Here is a 19,299-nt window from a genome sequence, read left to right as displayed (position 1 = left end):
GTATTTTATTTTATTTTATTTTTTTCTATTTTTTCTATGAACAGTCTGCATGGGCAGTGTGTGAATTTGAATAGTGAACCCTAGACAGGAATCCTAAATGTACAAAACTTTGTGAAGTTTCAAGGCTGTACCTCGAGTTGTTAGTCCACAATGTCTATTTTCGACGATTGTGTTTATTTATCATTTCAGTGTGTTGATGTAATACGCATTAACGCATCAGTAAAAATCAGTGGGGTGTATCAAAATTGTCGACGAAGATTACCTATGTACATAGACGTATAACAGCTATTATTATGTTTGCTGTTACAATACCCATCTGGTACATATGTTGTATTTTCTAGCATTGCAAAGTTTGTACAACGTACATTTTGTATATATATATATAATATAAAAGTTATTACATTAAGATGTAGCCTCGTACAAATACTAAACACCTTACAATCATAATGGTTCTTTGGCGACTTTAAGAAAATAACATCCTTTCAGTGAAAATGTTCTTTTCCCTCTCCTGTTTTAGTCCATCCAACTAACTCATTCATTCTCTCTTTTTTGTTTTTTCTTGTCATTTTCCTTTTTCTTTTTCTCTTTCCTTTTTTTTACAAAAACAAAACAACAATTTTACAGATTTTGAATGAAAGTGAATTTGGTTGCAGATGGATGACATTTCTTAGAAATTAATTTGTATGTTCGCATAATTATATTGTTTTGTCATTGTTTTAAACTTGTTGGAAAAAAATATTTAAAAATACCACATGAAAAAATAAACAAAAATTATACCTTAAATTATAAAATTAATCCTAAATGGTGAACAAATCCCGCAAATAGTTTTACAGTAAACGTCATCACATGTATGTCACAAAATGAATATCAATATTTACATAGCATGTCAGGCGGATTAATGTCGACCGGAATCACGATACCTTCATAGTTCTCAAGAGAATCGATAATCCAATTAATACAACAGTGTGTATACTTAATTTATGGTGTTTTATAGCGTCCCTTGAAGTCTGGAAACAGACCAGAGCAATAATAGTTATACATTCATGATGTAGAGATAGATTACCAAGTCTACATACAGCAAATATAGGGTCATATGTAAAGTAATGATGTCCGACCGGGAAGTTCCTGAACTCTAAAACTCTTGTTTAATCTAACACGACAAAACTGTGGTGTGAAAGAAACGGTACTTTCTACTCGAATTTGATGTTTACATGGATGGAGTAATTTGAAAAAGAGGAAACTAAAATATTGTAGATCATTTCACTTTTTTCTAAGGTTCAATAATTTTGATCCTTAAGTTTGGTACTTAACTTTGAAATTGTAGGTAATTAACATTATTTGGTTAACGTTAGTTACAATCTAATTAAAATCTAGATGGTCATTATCACTACGTTACAGGAACATCTAACAACATCCCATAAGGGGTCACGTCAGGGTGACCCTTTGGATTAGCCAATCAAATGACTACTTCCAGAATCTTGGAAGTGAATTTTATATGTCCGAATTAGCAAGACTAGAATGCATAGCTTGTATAATCTGTCAATTGGTTTCAAGTCATTTCGTCCCATAAAGCATATAACTATATACTGTGCCGAAATGGTTTGCTTCAGATGCATGCTGTGACGAAATGTTTTGCTTCGATAATATCGACAAAATGCCAATTCGCCCTGAAAAAGAAATCTCAGAGGTCATCAGAACGTGACCCCTTACGGGATGTTGTTAGATGTTCATGTAACGTAGTGAGAATTACCATCTAGATCTTAATTAGATTGCGTTAGTTACCAACATTTAATTATCAGTAACGTTAGTTACCAACATTTAATTATCAGTAACGATGGTTACCAACATTTAATTATCGGTAACATAAGTTACCTACATTTAATTATCGGTAATATTACTAGTAGTTAATTAATACGTATTTGGGAAATATTCCAGGCCGAATGGCTTCGCATATTTAGCATACGTTTTCTCTTTACTTTAATTTCCACGTTTACTGTTTTTTTCAACATAACCTTACCTCTCTTGATGCCTTGGGTGTAGGCACACGATTGCTTAAGGGTCATCTATATAGCAGAATAATGTTGAATTTCAAACACGAATCAATACCTAAAGATTTGCACAAAAAATGTCATGTAATATACCAAAATGTTTGTTTGAACATGTAGCTTCTTACAATCACCAATAAATTGCTATATATGCTACCAGGTTCTTCTATAGAGTAACTTTGTGGTAAGATGTAGCATGGGATAATTCTAAGTCACGCAAATGACCAAACCTGAAAAATAGCCAAGCTGTTATCTTCACAAGTGTCTATAGCACAGGGTAGGAGCATTTGTTTGACCGGATTTTACTGTATGTACGTATAAACACTTATTTTGTTTTGACCTTGAAATGCAAATGGCGGATGTGAATAATATTTCACAAATATGGCTTAAAGGGAGGCATTTCAGTCAATAACAATACTCGTATATCATACTTTTAAGACATCTCATCATAGTAAGAACAACATTTTAAAGTCAATTTGTTAAACTGGTGAGTTTGCAGCCTTTTTTCAGAAATAGGCATATTTTACCCCAAATTCAACGGTTGAACATTTTTTTCATAAAAGCAGTCTTCCTGCCACTTCAAGAATACTTTATATTGTCTAATAAGAGCATTGTTGATGTTGTAAATACCTCCTTACATGCCGTATTTGTGTAATATCATTTACGACCGCCATTTGCAATTCAAGGTCAAAATAAAAACAGCGTTTATATATATAATAACGTCTAAGCTGGTCAAACCAATGCTCCTATATTGTGCTTAAGACACTTGTGAGCAAACCGACATGGCAAGTTTGTGTAATATATGGGCTACAAATGAGTTAATTATGTCCCCCTGAAACATGCATTTTTCTTACGTTTTGTTGAAATTTACAAACAGCTTAACAAATTACATGTCAACAGCAAGTCCCAAGGTTTGCCATGATACATACTAAAAGTTCATCACGTTACTGTGACATTGCACCACTATAGGGATTTATAGGCCTGTAAAATATCAATGTTTTGACTGGATTTGCTGTTTAGATGCCCCTTAACGTGGGCGAAAACTGACGATATATTGAGATATTTCAAACTATTAAGTACATAGCTGGTAACGTATTGGGGTTTAGATACTGTAGAGCCCAAATGAAGTAAACTCTATCCATACAGTAGTCATTTCGACGGTTTCAAGTGTGTTTTGTATCTGAGATATATTTTAACAATTAGTTACTGCTTCTGAAATCCAGGGAAAATCACATGGGGAGCATTCATTGGCTTACATGACGGTCATGCAATTTCCTTCTCATTAATATGTGATTATCTATATCCACGTGCCCTTTACTATCAAATATGATTTTTGGAGAACCAATTCAGTTACATTAACTCTTTAAATGTTCAATGTTATGAATATGAAGTTTATGTAAGTCTTTTTGAGCACGTGAGTTTTCAGTTATTTGTGCGTTTTATTTTTTGTGAATTCCTTTTTCTGTTGTTGATCGGTTCTAAATGACTCCAACTTTCGATGGGTGGTTAAACCATACAAAATCAAACTCGTGAAAGAAGATAAGTTGAAAACTCTGTTCGCCTTCAACATGCTAATACATATATGCTATGAACGCAGATTGATTAAACCTTCAAGTGATGTATCTTCGAGACAACATTTTGGTAAAGACTTAATGTTAGAGGGACAATACCGCAAACGTGGTCATTCATCAGTCAAAAATTATAAAGTCTCCACGTTATTCATCAAAGTAAGATGTTAGACGCCTTCTGTCCTAAACTCTGTCAGACAGTGGATAAAATTTCTATCAATTCTGTCTTTCATCTACAATTAATTATTAATGTCTTTCCAGTCACGAAATACTAGACTTCTGATCAGTTTTGTTACATGTATACTAATAAATCTACACTACAAAGTATATATGATTCAATCTAATGTCTGTCTCAGCTTCTCGAATAATGCACTGGTTGATATTGATGATGTGTATAATCAGTATACTTGCGTGCTTTTGAACTTGTAGAGTATCATAGTTTCTGAAAACTGTTAAACAGACTAAGTGACGGGAGGTTCAACATAATGTTGGTACAGGTGCTTTTAGTAGAGCAAGTCACCGAAAGAACTTGTCCTCTCGAGTTTGCGCATTGGCTAGACACAAATTTCATTAAAGGGACATTCCTTTATTTGAATAAAGTTAAGGTTGTTAAAATTAAACTTACTGGAAAAAAACGTGTTTTACTTAAGTAGTCAAAGTTACAATCTTTACACTAATACGGCCGTTTTACTCTCAAGATAAACCAAAGTTCTTCGAGTACTAAGTCCTGAAAGTTCACAAACACTCATATATTTATCGTTCGGCCATAGATTTCATCATTAAAAATTGTGCATGTTTCTGATGATAACAAGTATATCTACAAATGTCAATCATTATTTCTAGTATGACAAGATGAACTCGGATAAATCATTGACAATAATTTTACAATGTTTCATTAGAAATGCTTTCAGTTTGAACGTCTCTAAAGGAATCCATGTATAATTTAGAAAATAATGCGCATTTTACAACCTAAATTCTACATAAACCATCATCTCAGGCAGACACACTTCTCTTGCTGTCTAGGAGGATCGCCAGAGACAGGCCTGCTGAGATGTCCCACCGGGATTGATATTCCACAACCTAGAGATACAGGGATTTTGTTCTGTACCCGACAGAGAATCCCAATTTAGTCATATGACATCTTTAAGGAATCTTGTTTTCTTTCTTACTTTTGTTGATTTGGGCAAATTCGCGTAATCTCTGGAAACAATTTAGATTACAAGTGACCGGGTGAAGGGTCAATCTTCAATCTTCAATAATGGTCGGACAAAGGAATACCCCATTTAACGAAACAGTGACTCTCATTTTGTCATGCGTGTGACAAACATTTTACCATCAAACACTTAATGATTGAAAACTCTCACTTCAAACAGACTCATCATGTTAGCAAATGTGGCAGGTGTCGTTGATGAAGCGGAGACATATTTTCTTCCGTAACATATGGTGTAATTATCAGGAGCCTCAAAGGAAATCTACATTTTTGACTCGTTTAATCGATTTTGAGTTTGAATTGTAGTTTTGTTATGTGAATGTGTCTGTATTCATTATTGTTTTCAGCAACAATATTTATCATTACATCCATCCATCCATCCATTCATACATACATATTGGGGCTCCTTTTTAACGTCGTTTGTCTCCAAATCACCAAAATTCCCGATTGGTATGGAATATAATAATTTCATATCCTACGAGCCCTATATTTGCATCTTTGTGTAATTAATGGTGAATTTATATATAAGACGGACAGCGATATTTGTTTCTCTGTAGATACGATCGTGTCATATAGATCGTGACGTCATGAATTATTTATGAAATCATTGAAGTGTTTTTGAACATGTGTATTTATGATATTAATTAGGGTTAAGGTAATATCTGAAAATAGTGCCAATCAGTTACGTTACTTAAGAAATAATTAACGATGATTCGTGTATTATTGCAGGATATACAACGAGGACGAGGATATTTTGCGATTGAATTAATAACGAAGGCCGCAGGCCTTCGTTATTAATTAAAATTGCAAAATATCCGAGTCCGAGTTGTATATCCTGCAACAATACACGAGTCAAACTTGATTATTTCTATTCTACCATGTACTGTTTAGTTCTGAGATCGACCTCTTTTTAATAGAGAAACAGCAAAGAAACCCCGAGAAAACCTTGTAATTTATTTCTTGAGTATTGTATTATTTGTTGATGAAATATACAGGCAATACAGTACTACGATCAAGAGCATCTATCATATGGCATTGATTTTGATAAAAAAAAAAGGGGGGGGGGGGGGGGGGGGGGAGGAAAAAAAGGGGGGCTTCCGTAGGATTCGAACTCGCGTCGTGATAAAAAAAATTACTGAAAGACTAACCCATTAGCCCACTCGGCTATGGTAACCTTTTATATAATGGGTGAATATTAGATATACAAAATTGTTACAGCCGTGACTCCCGACCGTGTATTATTGGCACGAGCGTGGGTTATTGGAAAATAATACATGGTTTTAAACCAATCAAAACTCGCGTTGCATAGCAAACATGGTAGAATATGAAATAATGTGTTTTGTTTGTTTGAATGCAGATGTCCGGCTAGCAGATCATCCCCAGAAGCAAACCGAGATGCGTACAACAGTGTATATGGTAGATCAGTTCATAGCGGTCAAACATTACAACACGGTAGTCATGATACTCCAACACCGCAGAGGTCAACTTAGAGGTCACATGATAGTCTTAACAGTATGTGTATCAGCAGTCATAACAGTCAGCACACACAAGTCGCACTAGTCTTTATATCGCCAAGACGTATAGCGGGTCAAATGAAACATGTAAATGCAGTGCACATGGCTGGATTAGCAATGGACGCGGAAAGTAGGAAATTGGAATGAAACACAATGAAAATAGCCAAGGTATTGGAATAAAGGAAGCAATTTTGGGATACACTACACGAAAACATATGGCAATACTGCGCTAAATATCACACCCCAAACCAACCTTCCAGAACTAATGAAAACCCATATAACACAACAACTTGTCAGAACATTTGGAACATACTAAAGTGAGATACATCAGCACGCTAATGATACTGCTCTCTAGCTGAAACCCATGTTACCCTGATAAATACAATTCTACAAAGCCGCAATATACCGTTCGGCTAGAGATACATATTGTATTCTCTCTTCAACTCCATCGGCCGAGCGTTTGCTGAGTATTCCTTATAGTATTCCTAATTAAGTCTTGACGGGGTAAGATTATTCCAATTTTTGTAATTTCTTTCTTTCTTGGTGTATTTTTTTTTTTTTTTTTTTTTTTACTAAAGAATGAAGAGACATTAAGCTCAATATGATATCAGTGTCTAAAGTTTGTTCAGGGTGAATATAAATTTGGTTAAGTGGGAAACTAAACACCAGAGGAATAGTATCTACACACATAGCGAAATGTGTTTTCTGTGTTAGCCACAGAAATTTATTCTATTGGAAATATTTGTGTGTAATTCCTCATTCAGTTCAATGAACTGACATACCGATATGGATGTGATAAACATAAATAGAAACAGGAAATCCACAATCGATATATTCCAAACCTTCAGAGACACAGCAAACACGGACATCTGATTGGTCAATATTTGATGGGTTTCAGAGGTCGCCATGACATGACATAAATCGTGTCACATTTAGATCAACAGATATCATTAGTAGTAAATAAAGCCCTGTAAAATATAGTTCTGAAGTCAGTGAGAGTAATGTTATTATGTTATTAAATGTTTAATCATCTTAAATCATCACATCACACCTTCCGGAGATATATAATAATTAACGTTTTTCGACAATTTGCTTTATTTTTGTTATCGTAAATGTTAATGATACTTAAATCTATTAAGGATACCACAATACTGACAGTGTATACACTGCTTCTTAGAAAAAATATCATAAACTGCCACCCATGGTTTATAAACATTTAACTCAAACGGATTTTGTCGAGATGGAAATGATTATCTGTCAACTTTGATTTTAAAGATGAAAGTAAAAGAGCTCACAATGTTGGGGATGGTAAGAGTGTAAAATAGTGTAAAATATAAAACTGTATAAAATAAAGTATGTAACCTTTTGGTGGGGGGGGGGGGGGGGGGGGGGGGGGGGGGGCTGGTAATAAAGTGAATTATGTTACATGTTTTATTTTTTTTTTGTTGGGGGGGGGGAGGGGTAATATAAAGTAAAGTATATAATAGTTTGGTTTTTTGAACAAAAATATACAACAACTTGTTCCTGGTTTTTTTCAATCGGTGATAATTATTTGTCGGTGGTTTAGTATCTTTAGGAAACATAAGTGAAAATTGTTTTATTAATGAAACCAGACCAGACTCATAAATTAACAGTCCAAGTCCCTGAATAAAAAGAAGATTTTACGGGTTAACGAGAATCGCTGTGAATACCATGTTGATAATATCTAATATGAATTAATCGGAGGTCGATGACTTTTGGGATATTATTCAGATGAATACGTCACATTGTAAGGACGGATAAATCATCCTGTCTGTGTTCTCTACCGATAAATAGCGCTCAGATGATTGTATAACATAGATTATGTCAAAAACAGATTAAACGTGAACCAGTCTGGAAGGAAATTTCTATGTTTCACTTGATGTCAATTATCGGTCGCGGAATAACAAGTAGATCTACTGATGTCAATCATTATTTCTAGTATGACAAGATGAACTCGGATAAATCATTGACACTAATTTTAGAATGTTTCATTAGAAGTGCTTTCAGTTTGAACGTCTCTATTAGAATCCATGTATAATTTAGAAAACAATGCGCATTTTATAACCTAAATTATACGTAAACCATCATCTCAGGCAGACACACTTCTCTTGCTGTCTAGGAGGATCGCAAGAAACAGGCCTGTAGAGATGTCCCACCGGGATTGATATTCGACAACCTGGAGATACAGGGATTTTGTTCTGTACCCGACAGAGAATCCCAATTTAGTCATATCACCTCTTTAAGGAATCTTGTTTTCTTTCTTACTTTAATTGATTTGGGCAAATTCGCGTAATCTCTGGAAACAATTTAGATTACAAGTGACCGGATGGAGGGTCCATCGTCAATCTTCAATACAGAAGCACCATGAAGTCGACATCAGTTCCTCATTACCAAGGACCGGAAACCATGAATATACCGTAGCCTCGCAAACACATACACTCACCGTACACATGCAGTCTGTACACAGTGGAGGCAGTCCTTAAATGGACATAGCAGGTGAAAGGATGACATAAAACCAAACCCCGTCAAACAATTAGAATTTAGTATAGTAGTAAACCCTGTTAGGATGGAAGACAACCCAATACTGCAGAGTGGCGATTCGCGTTTGTCTGGGGAAAGCATCAACACTGTTCTTCTTGACAGAGAGTTTATCTGCAAAGCAAGATATCTGCAACCCATCAATATCCGCCCAAACACGGAGCTCCGGTAACCACATGGCACAAGCTAATGAGAGGAAGTAGTAAATAATAAAATACGGACCTGGTACGGACAACAATTCTAGATTCACACCAACGTATAACCTTATGTATTAATATGATACAGCTGCAACAGCTAATTCTTTGTTGTTATGACATGATGTCATTCCCTTTTAACCTTTCTAGTTGACACAGAAATAGCAATACTCATAATTGCATCTCTCCAGCTATCGCCGTAACCAACCATGCATATTCATGATGTAGAGTACTACAATATCCCAGTACATGTATATTTCATTTTTAATTTTACAATCAATGAAATATTCATATGAATGCAAGGCCCAGGACAATGTCTCGAACTTACCCTAGGAATAGGAAATATAAGTGTTCATCCTAGTGAAGAAGCTACATCTGTGTATTCCGTCCACTGACTGCCACTTAGCATTCGCCACTGTTAAGGTTCTGGGTTATGTCCCCTGTCCGTCAGTTGAGAGTTCGCCCCTGAGACAAAGGTTCTGGGTTCTATCTCCTGACAAAGTCTGAAATCGGCACTGGCTTGCTTTCGTTCGACGTTCAGCTTTAAATGTATTGGTCATGATTATGTAACCGGCGGTACCGTGTCTGAGGTTCAGTCTGATTGCACTCAAACAATCTCCTTCAGTGGTCACATCATTCGGTGACACGTAATGACGTCATCAATCTAATTAAAATCTAGATGGTAATTCTCACTACGTTACAAGAACATCTAACAACATCCCATTAGGGGTCACGTTCTGATGACCTCCGAGATTTCTATTTCAGGGCGAATTGGCATTTTGTCGATATTATCGAAGCAAAACATTTCGTCACAGCATGCATCTGAAGCAAATCATTTCGGCACAGTATATAGTTATATGCTTCATGGGACAAAATGACTTAAAACAAATTGACAGATTATACAAGCTATGCATTCTAGTCATGCTAATTCGGACATATAAAATTCACTTCCAAGATTCTGGAAGTAGTCATTTGATTGGCTAATCCAAAAGGTCACCCTGACGTGACCCCTGATGGGATGTTGTTAGATGTTCCTGTAACGTAGTGATAATGACCATCTAGATTTTAATTAGATTGTGACGTCATATGGATAGGATGTAGTTTTAGATATCTAAGTGCTGAAGTACTTCAGTATAAATCGCTTAAGTTACGTAGTACCACGTGAGGGAAAGGGGAGGAACATTTGCTTAAACAATATATGCGAGAGTTTTTGTGTCCTTACGAATAAGATACCCTAAATTAACACCATGCATTATTATCATTTCATGACTTGTCACGCGAGAGACCTTTATTAAAGACTTGTCACGCGAGAGATTTGTATTAAAGACTTGTCACGCGAGAGATTTGAATTAAAGACTTGCCACGCGAGAGATTTGTATTAAAGACTTGTCATGCGACAGATTTGTATTAAAGACTTGTCACGCGAGAGATTTGTATTAAAGACTTGCCACGCGAGAGATTTGTATTAAAGACTTGTCACGCGAGAGATTTGTATTAAAGACTTGTCACGCGAGAGATTTGTATTAAAGACTTGCCACGCGAAAGATCTTTACCTAAGACTTGCCACGCGAGAAATCTTTATTACAGATTTGCCATGCGAAAGATCTTTATATCAGACTTATCACGCGAGAAACCTTTATTAAAGATTTGTCACGCGAGAGATTTGTATTAAAGGCTTGTCACGCGAGAGACCTTTATTAAAGATTTGTCACGCTAGAGATTTGTATTAAAGAGTTGCCACGCGATAAATCTTTATTAAAGACTTGCCACGCGAGAGCTTTGTATTAAAGACTTGTCACGCGAGAGATTTGTATTAAAGACTTGTCACGCGAGAGATTTGTATTAAAGACTTGTCACGCGAGAGATTTGTATTAAAGACTTGCCACGCGAGAGATTTGTATTAAAGACTTGCCACGCGATAAATCTTTTTATGCATGCTTCACATAAAACTAAAACCAATGATTGAATTGAAAAGGCCATCTTTAAGAAACATGAAAAATATTATCATCAGAAATATTTTGAAAAGCTCATCATAAGATGGCTAATTCGCATCAGTATTAGAAAAAAATACAAATTGTATGACAATTTACATCCTTAGGTGGGTATTCGACAGAATTACGCCAAAAGTATTGATAGAATTACACCGAAATAGAACAAAATACAAATTGAATGACAATTTACATCATGAGTGGATATTTGGCAGAATTACCCAAAACCGTATTACATGTAAAAGGGTGGAATGAGGGTGGGCTTCGAAATAGCTTAATTTTAGATTTAGTTTTATATGCGTAAAAACAAAATGGCGATGATGAAAAAAAAAAAAAAAAAAAATTCAAGTGAAGAAAGTAAACAGCCAATCATCGACCAGCAAGTGCTGTATGCTCTGGGGCCCCCAACGGGATAAAAAGGGCCCCATAAAGGGACATAACCCAAACAGAATAAAATTACAAGAAAATGTATGTGTTACAGCATAAAATCAGCTATTTGCATAGCTTACATTTATGCATGCTCCACATAAAACTAAAACCAATGAGAGATTTGTATTAAAGACTTGTCACGCGAGACCTGTATTAAAGATTTGTCACGCGAGAGATGTGTATTAAAGACTTGTCACGCGAGAGACCTTTATTAAAGATTTGCCATGCGAAAGATCTTTAAATAAGACTTATCACGCGAGAAACCTTTATTAAAGATTTGTCATGCGAAAGATCTTTATATAAGACTTATCACGCGAGAAACCTTTATTAAAGATTTGCCATGCGAAAGATCTTTATTTAAGACTTGCCACGCGAGAAACCTTTATAAAAGATTTGCCATGCGAAAGATCTTTATTTAAGACTTGCCACGCGAGAAACCTTTATTAAAGAGTTGCCATGCGAAAGATCTTTATTTAAGACTTGCCACGCGAGAAATCTTAATTAAGGACTTGCCGCGCGAGATATAATTATCAAAGACTTGCTAAGAGAGAGATATTTATTTAAGACTTCCCACGAAAGAGATCTTTATATTCTAGTCACATAAGATATAGTTTTATTAACTGCATGTTATGCGAGAGATCTGTAGAGTCTACAGCAAATGCTACGTTCTATATCAATGATTTATCTATCGTGTGATTTGTCCTCCTAGTTCTGACCTATCACAAGGAGACTTAACGCGAACATACCGCAGCCTCCCAAAACACACAAACGCACTCACCACCCGCATGCATGTCGCACGCACGGGAGGCCGTCCTTAAATGACCTTAGCTGTTAAAATAAACCAAACCAAACCAATTATCTTGTGATTTGTCTTCCAACGTTGGTAGGGCTGTTTTGTTTAGAATATATTTCATTCATTTAATGTGCTGATTCACGTGACGATTTTGAAATATTTACATAGAAACATAGAACCAGTGTTTATATGCAGGTTTCTTCCAATTAAACAGTGACATTTATAAAGTACAGTACATAATGTGAGACTTAACATGCAAAGTGTCTTATAACTCTCCCCTTTGAATGTCGGGAAAATTACAGGTGACATGGAAAAAGTGAATGGAATCTGATAGCTAGAGCGTCATTCTAATGGGAGACATCACGTGTGGATTGCGTACGCGAAGGAACAGAACATTTCAAGGGCAATTATTTCATACGAGATCTCATATTTTTCTGTGTTGTTGTCTCCTTAGTTCCTAAGGTTCCTTTTTATGGACTAATTATGAAAATGTGGTCAATTAATATTATTCTATATTTCAGACTAGTCCATACATTGAGAAATTAAGGCGCCGATATCGAAAGATTACCAATGTATAGGGAACAACCAACCAATTGAGAAATTAGATTTTTGAAACAGCCCCTGTGTATAGAAAGTTGAGCCAAGCATAAAATGTCTGGCAGCCACTGATTGGCCAGTATGTTATGAAGTGAGAAAATAGATATGTAGCCTGATAGGTAACTGTCAATAAGAAATGTTGATATAAATTTCGTATGTCCGATTGGTTTTCCCCCCAAAAGTATACGTAATAATAGTAAACAGGTAAACATTTAAGATTTTTGAGAATTTTTACTGCAAAATTCACCTATTTTCAAAATGGCTACCCTGGAGAAAATTTGAGCTGAAGGACCCAACTTTTTTTTTATTAGGTGTTATATCAGACCCTAAACTTTTGTTATAAACCATAATCGTCATATTCAATTCAAGAATTTGAATGAAATAATCCAAAACGTTAACACTAAAGTCTATGGGAAAACAATTGGTTGGTTGGTCTCTAGAATCGTTGTTACCGCCGTGTGATTTTCAGAGATGATAAAGAGTCTTGGGGATAAGGTATCGTTGTAGTTAATGATACCGAGCGAAATTCGACAAGTCAATAATACGATTGTAATTAGGTAGGCAAATACCGGGACATGGTTGTCACGTTTTCAGCATGTGAGTCACTCTCATCTATAAACTGATTCGTCCTTTTGATTTCTAAAGAAAATTAAATGAGATATATCGTACCGTTATGGAAAAATACACAATGACATCTTCTTACAAACGCATAACTTTGCTAAAGGTGATTTTATACAGTTGAACAAAACTGAATTAGCGTTTTATTTATTCAATCGCAACATCCTCACGACTGCCAAAAAAATTAATAACATGTCCATTTAGGATGACAATTAATGTATGATAGAAAAATACTCTGAACCCAGAAAGTAAAACCATGTGTTTTTCGTAATTTTACCGGCCATGAAAATTCGTTGTGATGTCATACATTCATAATGCTCCATTTATACAGCTCGGACACACATCAAACACGAACGAAATTATATGTAAAACCTTAATCAACCCTGTTAATTAGTTTAGCACTAACGTTGAATGTGTGCACTTCAGGAAACGGTCAAAAGAACTGACCGATTAGCTCTACGGCCCTTGTATACTGCCGTGTCTGTGAAGTATCTTCCAAATCCTGTCTGACATTAATGGTAGATTTACATCGACCATAGTTGTTTTCCTTTAGATGGCATGTTGTTTTTTCTCATGTGCTTTTATCCAGCAGGAAACAATTACTTCACCTCCGCTTAACAGTGCCTCAGTAGTACGGTGAAAAAATAACAACTTTGTTTGTTTTCAGTACACACCACAACCTGCCTAGTACTTGATACTTGCATCCTTATATATTCGAATTTTATTCTTTATCTTACCATTGTCACTTATACTATAACTGTATGTGAAACCGTACTGTAGTCTGCTGTCTTCATTTGCGCGGCATTCTTGAGTCGCTCTTGTGTTTGCCTTGTACACATTTTGCTGTCGATGTTCTTTTCTTCTACGTTTTAATACATCATGTATCTAATTTTTTACCACCCATTTATTGGCCGAAATGATATCTTTCTGTGTTGATGGGTTATCCAAGCGTTTTTGTTTGCTAAAATACAGTTTGCCAACATGATTGGTACATCCATCAACGTCCATCAACGATAAAAGAGTAAATTCATATGCTCCGGAGACGATATTTCAGAATGATAGCACTTTAAAATTTGTCCAAATATGATTATTCTCTCTTAAGTCATTGGCCAAATTATACCATCAATATATTGACATTCGTATGTCTTTATAGAACTGCTGTTTATAAAAATGCATGATATGACCTATGAGTTTGATAACACAATCAAGTTTATAGTTTTATTTTGACATAGGAAATTATTATTTGCATCCAAAGCAGTATTTCAACGTGTTGTGCGTCAAGAAAATTGAAGTTAAACACCAAAAATGTTAAATCACGTTCCTTTTAATTGTAGAACAGGTCAGTTCCATTGGTCAATTTATTTGAAAGATTTAAATGAAGGAAGTGTTTGTCAGTGCCAGTTGCCAACTTACATGCACGTTGCAAAAGAAGAATATTTCAGAAATGTTCGTAAATTTGTTGTCTTTGAAGAATTATTTGTAAACTGCTTTGAAACGGCTATGTTGTTGTGATTTAGTGTATAAAAAACTCCAAAATATTAACAATTATTTATTCGTAAGAGAAGAACATGTCAGAACAAGTTGTGTTATTTGTCGATTAACCCTTAAAAAGAGAAATGTATTGAAATATTCTATAAATGTCAGAATGTTTCGTTAATTTGTTGGAAAGTATTATGTCCACCCTGTAAGAGAAGAATAGGTGAGTAGCTTTTGCTGACTTACCTTGTAGAAGAAGAAAGTGTCGGTGCCATTAATAGCTCCAGTAGTGTTTAAATCACTGCTCTCAGTTGTAAAATCCATTTTCGCTACGTCTATTAGATTATTGTCCAAAGCGTATGATATCGTTCCGAAATTTCCCCTCTGTCGATTTATATTTTAAAAACAGGTACTTCCGTCCATCAACGATGTACCTCTCATCCAATGTACAGGTATTATGAAAACTCGTTTTACTTATGCTATGGTGCCCATAACTCCTGTGAATAATTCCTTTAAAAAACTACGACATCAAACCAACATTAGCGTTAATAAAAGTCTACTGATGAGCACAGCTGTTGTATTTTCACAGATGATCCAAGCTTTTATGTTTGAATTGAAAGATGTTATTGTCAACCGACACTAACTGAATATTTCCACTTTCTGTATGTGAAGAGAGAATCTCTAAACATCAAACAGTTTACATGATAAAAATTTCGACAGGTAATTAGCACTTCAGTTCCATACTCTGCACTGTAATATGCTCAGGACTAGGATGACCTCCCGGTACTACTAACCAGCTATAGCCACACTGGAGTACACGCGCGTCTATATAATCGACCAGGCAGTATATACATGTTAACGGCATGGAATTTACTCTGGCATGACAAGATGGAAACATGTCAAATCCCAAACCGACATAACAAGTTAGAGGTAGTATGCATCATCTTTACCTATCTAGTGCATTACAATTCTGCTTAAAATCGCGAGGAACGAGATTTTAATTCTAACGGAAGTATATCAAAAGATTATGAAAAAGTTTAATTCACCAGAAATATCGATTATACGAAAACTTGAGCAAAGTTACTCATTCATATAAAATTAAAATATATAAATAATTACTTATCTAAAATACCGGAACTTAATCTTAAGATAGCTATCGATATCAAATATACTTGCACTTATGAAATACCGAGATTTCTGGAGACAATTTCGAAATTACGATTTTTTGTGTGTATATATTTAAACAGTTATCATGCGAATGATATAATTTAAAACTAGTAAATTGAAACAGAGAAGATGAGCGTATCCCTTGCTTTCCAAAATGCAGCGATTCAATAAACTGTGTATCGAGTTTCAGGAATATATAAGTGAACGACTGGTATGATAGAGAGCATCGCGTTTACTGCCACTGTATTCAGCCTCTGTATCAATGGGCTAGTTCAGCGGGAGCCTATTCTGTCTATATGAGAGTGTACACTGTTTGAATGACAGAGAGCATCGATCGAACGTAAACCTAGAAGTTTAACATGTTTATGTCACGGAACAGGTTAAGATCTTAGGCCATATGTGTAGCACTTTTTTAATCTAATGTGTCGCTATCACTGTTGCTACGGTTTCTGCTATGTAAATTTCGTGTGTTATCTTTAAAATATTTATTGTTTGGGAGATTTGCTGTCTGCATTTCCAATTCATTTTTTCCATTTTAGTTTGTTTTCATGATATGAAAAATCACGTTATAGAGTAGACCGAAGACTGCCGTCACTCTCAGTCCGTCTTCTTCAGACATTCGAGTTACATTCATTTGTGTGGTACTCTGTGTTATATGATTTCATTGGGTTATGAACGCAGTTGGATGAATGTCATGTCAAGTTATCATCAGATAGATTTGCATTTCATGCATGAATCAACAAAATGCATGTCTCACAAAATGTATTTTTAGCATGTTCATTGTTGTTTCTGTGTCACTATCAACTTAGATAACACAAATTTCTGCTCAAATTCTGTAAAACTCGATGAGAAATCATAAATGCTGTTTGAAGTGTATTTACGTATTTGTTGCTCCAAATATTAAACGGATGGGTACTGTTGGTCATATTAAATCCTGTGATTTGACTCCTTAATTGGATTTTCATTAGATTGCTTTGTGCAAGGCTTTGGGTTCTGTCCATGAAGACCCATTAGTACTCCTGCTAAACGACCAGCATTTTGGGAGGTGAACCACTGGTTCGCCAGTGACCGGATAGGGAGTTCTGCTGGGTGTGTTCGGTTGTTTACTTCAGTGAGGTTGCACTATGAAGTTGAGACACACTACGAACATACCAGTCAGTCAGTTTCTCCTGTGTTCGAGATGTATGCTTCTAGTGTATGCTTGACCCATAAGATCCTTGTAATATTGTAATATACATACTCAGTACCCAGTGGTATAGCGGTACTGCCGGCAAGGGCGGTCATCTTTGATTGATCATCAACCCAAAAAATAAAGATATTTCATGCAAGTCTGAGCTGAATCACTGATGGAACATAGCAAGAAATTTGAGATGTGTTATTCAAGATTACAACCATGGCGGTCATCTTGGATTTTGGACAAACTTAAAATAACACCATCTAACTTCCATTAGTGATAGTTTAGGAGCTTGAAACGGTTTTCAAAATGGAAGCCATATTTGACTTCAGACCGGCCCAAAAAATAACAACAGTTGGTCAGGATCACCTCAGGATCACTTTATAAAGTTTGAGCTGAATGCCAAAGGTGAAACTAAGAAGTTTAAAACAGGGTGCTGTTCAGGAAAACCGTGACTGTGCAATCATGTTACAAAATGGCCGCCGTGGCTGACGGCGGACGGTTGACGGCGGACGACGACGGACGAAGTACGATGGCTTTAGGTCATCCTGGCCGTTCGAGTTGATGACCATAACACAGAAGGAACAAACATCAAACAAGAGAGCATGCAAACAAGGCCCTTCCGAGTCTATTATGACGTAAATGACATCATCCGTACATGTACTAGGGATCGGGTCATATTGGTGAAAGTATGCAGTAAAAGGCGTGACATGCACTTGGTGTGTCCTCGCGACCTTGACCTTATATCAATTATGCCTGTCATTAATTCTCTTCAACAAAGAATCCATTCTCCTGTAAAAATAAGATAAAAAAAAATCTGCTGCTGTCGCTTGGTTCATGTATGCGAACGGATCAGAAATACCGCGGGTGATTCAGCGAGACGTTAATAATGAAATCTGTTAATGGGAGTTTTGGATAAAGCAACAGCAAAGACAAAAAAAGACCCATCTTTCAGAGTTCCATTTTAAATACCAATTTCTTTTCATTTCGAAAGACTTTTTTTTCTTAACAAGCTTCTATTTCACTTGGTATTCTAATGATGACATCATCCGATTGAGCTTGCAGGTTATTCTCCTGTGAGGCAGTAAAATTGTAAAGGAAAATCGCTACACCTTGGTCGGTCCCGTCAAGGCTCGGAGTGGAATTCCGAACTTTGGCAAATTTTGCCAAATGGCTATTCTCAAACAAAACCAGTTATTCTATTGAACAATAACGCAGTTCTTCCAACTTTTCCTAAAATATATTTTTGAGAGATCAATCTCGTTATAGATCGACAGACATCATATCGTACGTCAACACTATGCTGTGGGTACAAGTTAAAGAAAGAAAAGCATAACATCCATCTTTCTATCAAACGATGCCAAGTGTTTTGGTAAGCGGTCATAGATTCAATGACTTCTCAATTCCTTTGAATCATTTTTTGAATCTTTGTATATATATACCATACGTCTATCTAAGGTTCATGTAAATAGTATATCCAGTTTCACAAACCATTTTTAAAAATGACTTATTTGATGCAATGGAACAGAAACCGCTTTATCAATTATTAGTATGTATCATGGGTCTTGCTGTTGACATATAATTTGTTAATCTTAACTTCGGCAAATCATGCGTGAAAATGCAAGTTTCAGGTGAACACATTCTCCGTCAAAACTCTAGCACTGTATATATACTACATTTCAGGAGCATCACAAATACCATCAAACAACGTTTTCGGATATACTATATGCATTTCCTCAATGATCCATACCGGTGTAATGTTGAAAATGGACCCCCGTGGAAAATGGAACCCGGGTCCATTTTCAACGTTGAAAATGGAACCGGGATGCCGTGGAAAACGGAACCAAATATTAAATTTTCTTTACATACCCGTTGAAAATGGACCCCGTTGAATATTGAACCACATAAAAGTATTGAATATCGGTACCAGTTTACACATGTATATTGTCATAGACGTTGAGATAAGA

General features: G+C 35.7%; 1 protein-coding gene across 1 annotated transcript in view; it reads right to left on the bottom strand.

The window, feature by feature from the left end:
• The window catches only part of LOC117317814 (cardioacceleratory peptide receptor-like), a 118,816-nt gene extending 103,047 nt beyond the window's left edge, over nucleotides 1-15,769 (bottom strand). Inside the window, exon 1 of the mRNA XM_033872757.1 lies at nucleotides 15,238-15,769. Within this exon, the coding sequence (XP_033728648.1) occupies nucleotides 15,238-15,266 (29 nt within the window). The 5' untranslated portion in view covers nucleotides 15,267-15,769. The remainder of the gene's footprint in view (nucleotides 1-15,237) is intronic.
• Between the last annotated feature and the right edge of the window lie 3,530 nt (nucleotides 15,770-19,299).

This window comes from Pecten maximus, chromosome 19 (assembly GCF_902652985.1).
Source record: "Pecten maximus chromosome 19, xPecMax1.1, whole genome shotgun sequence".
NCBI lineage: Eukaryota > Metazoa > Mollusca > Bivalvia > Pectinida > Pectinidae > Pecten > Pecten maximus.
This window is presented reverse-complemented; position numbering and strand designations above follow the sequence as displayed.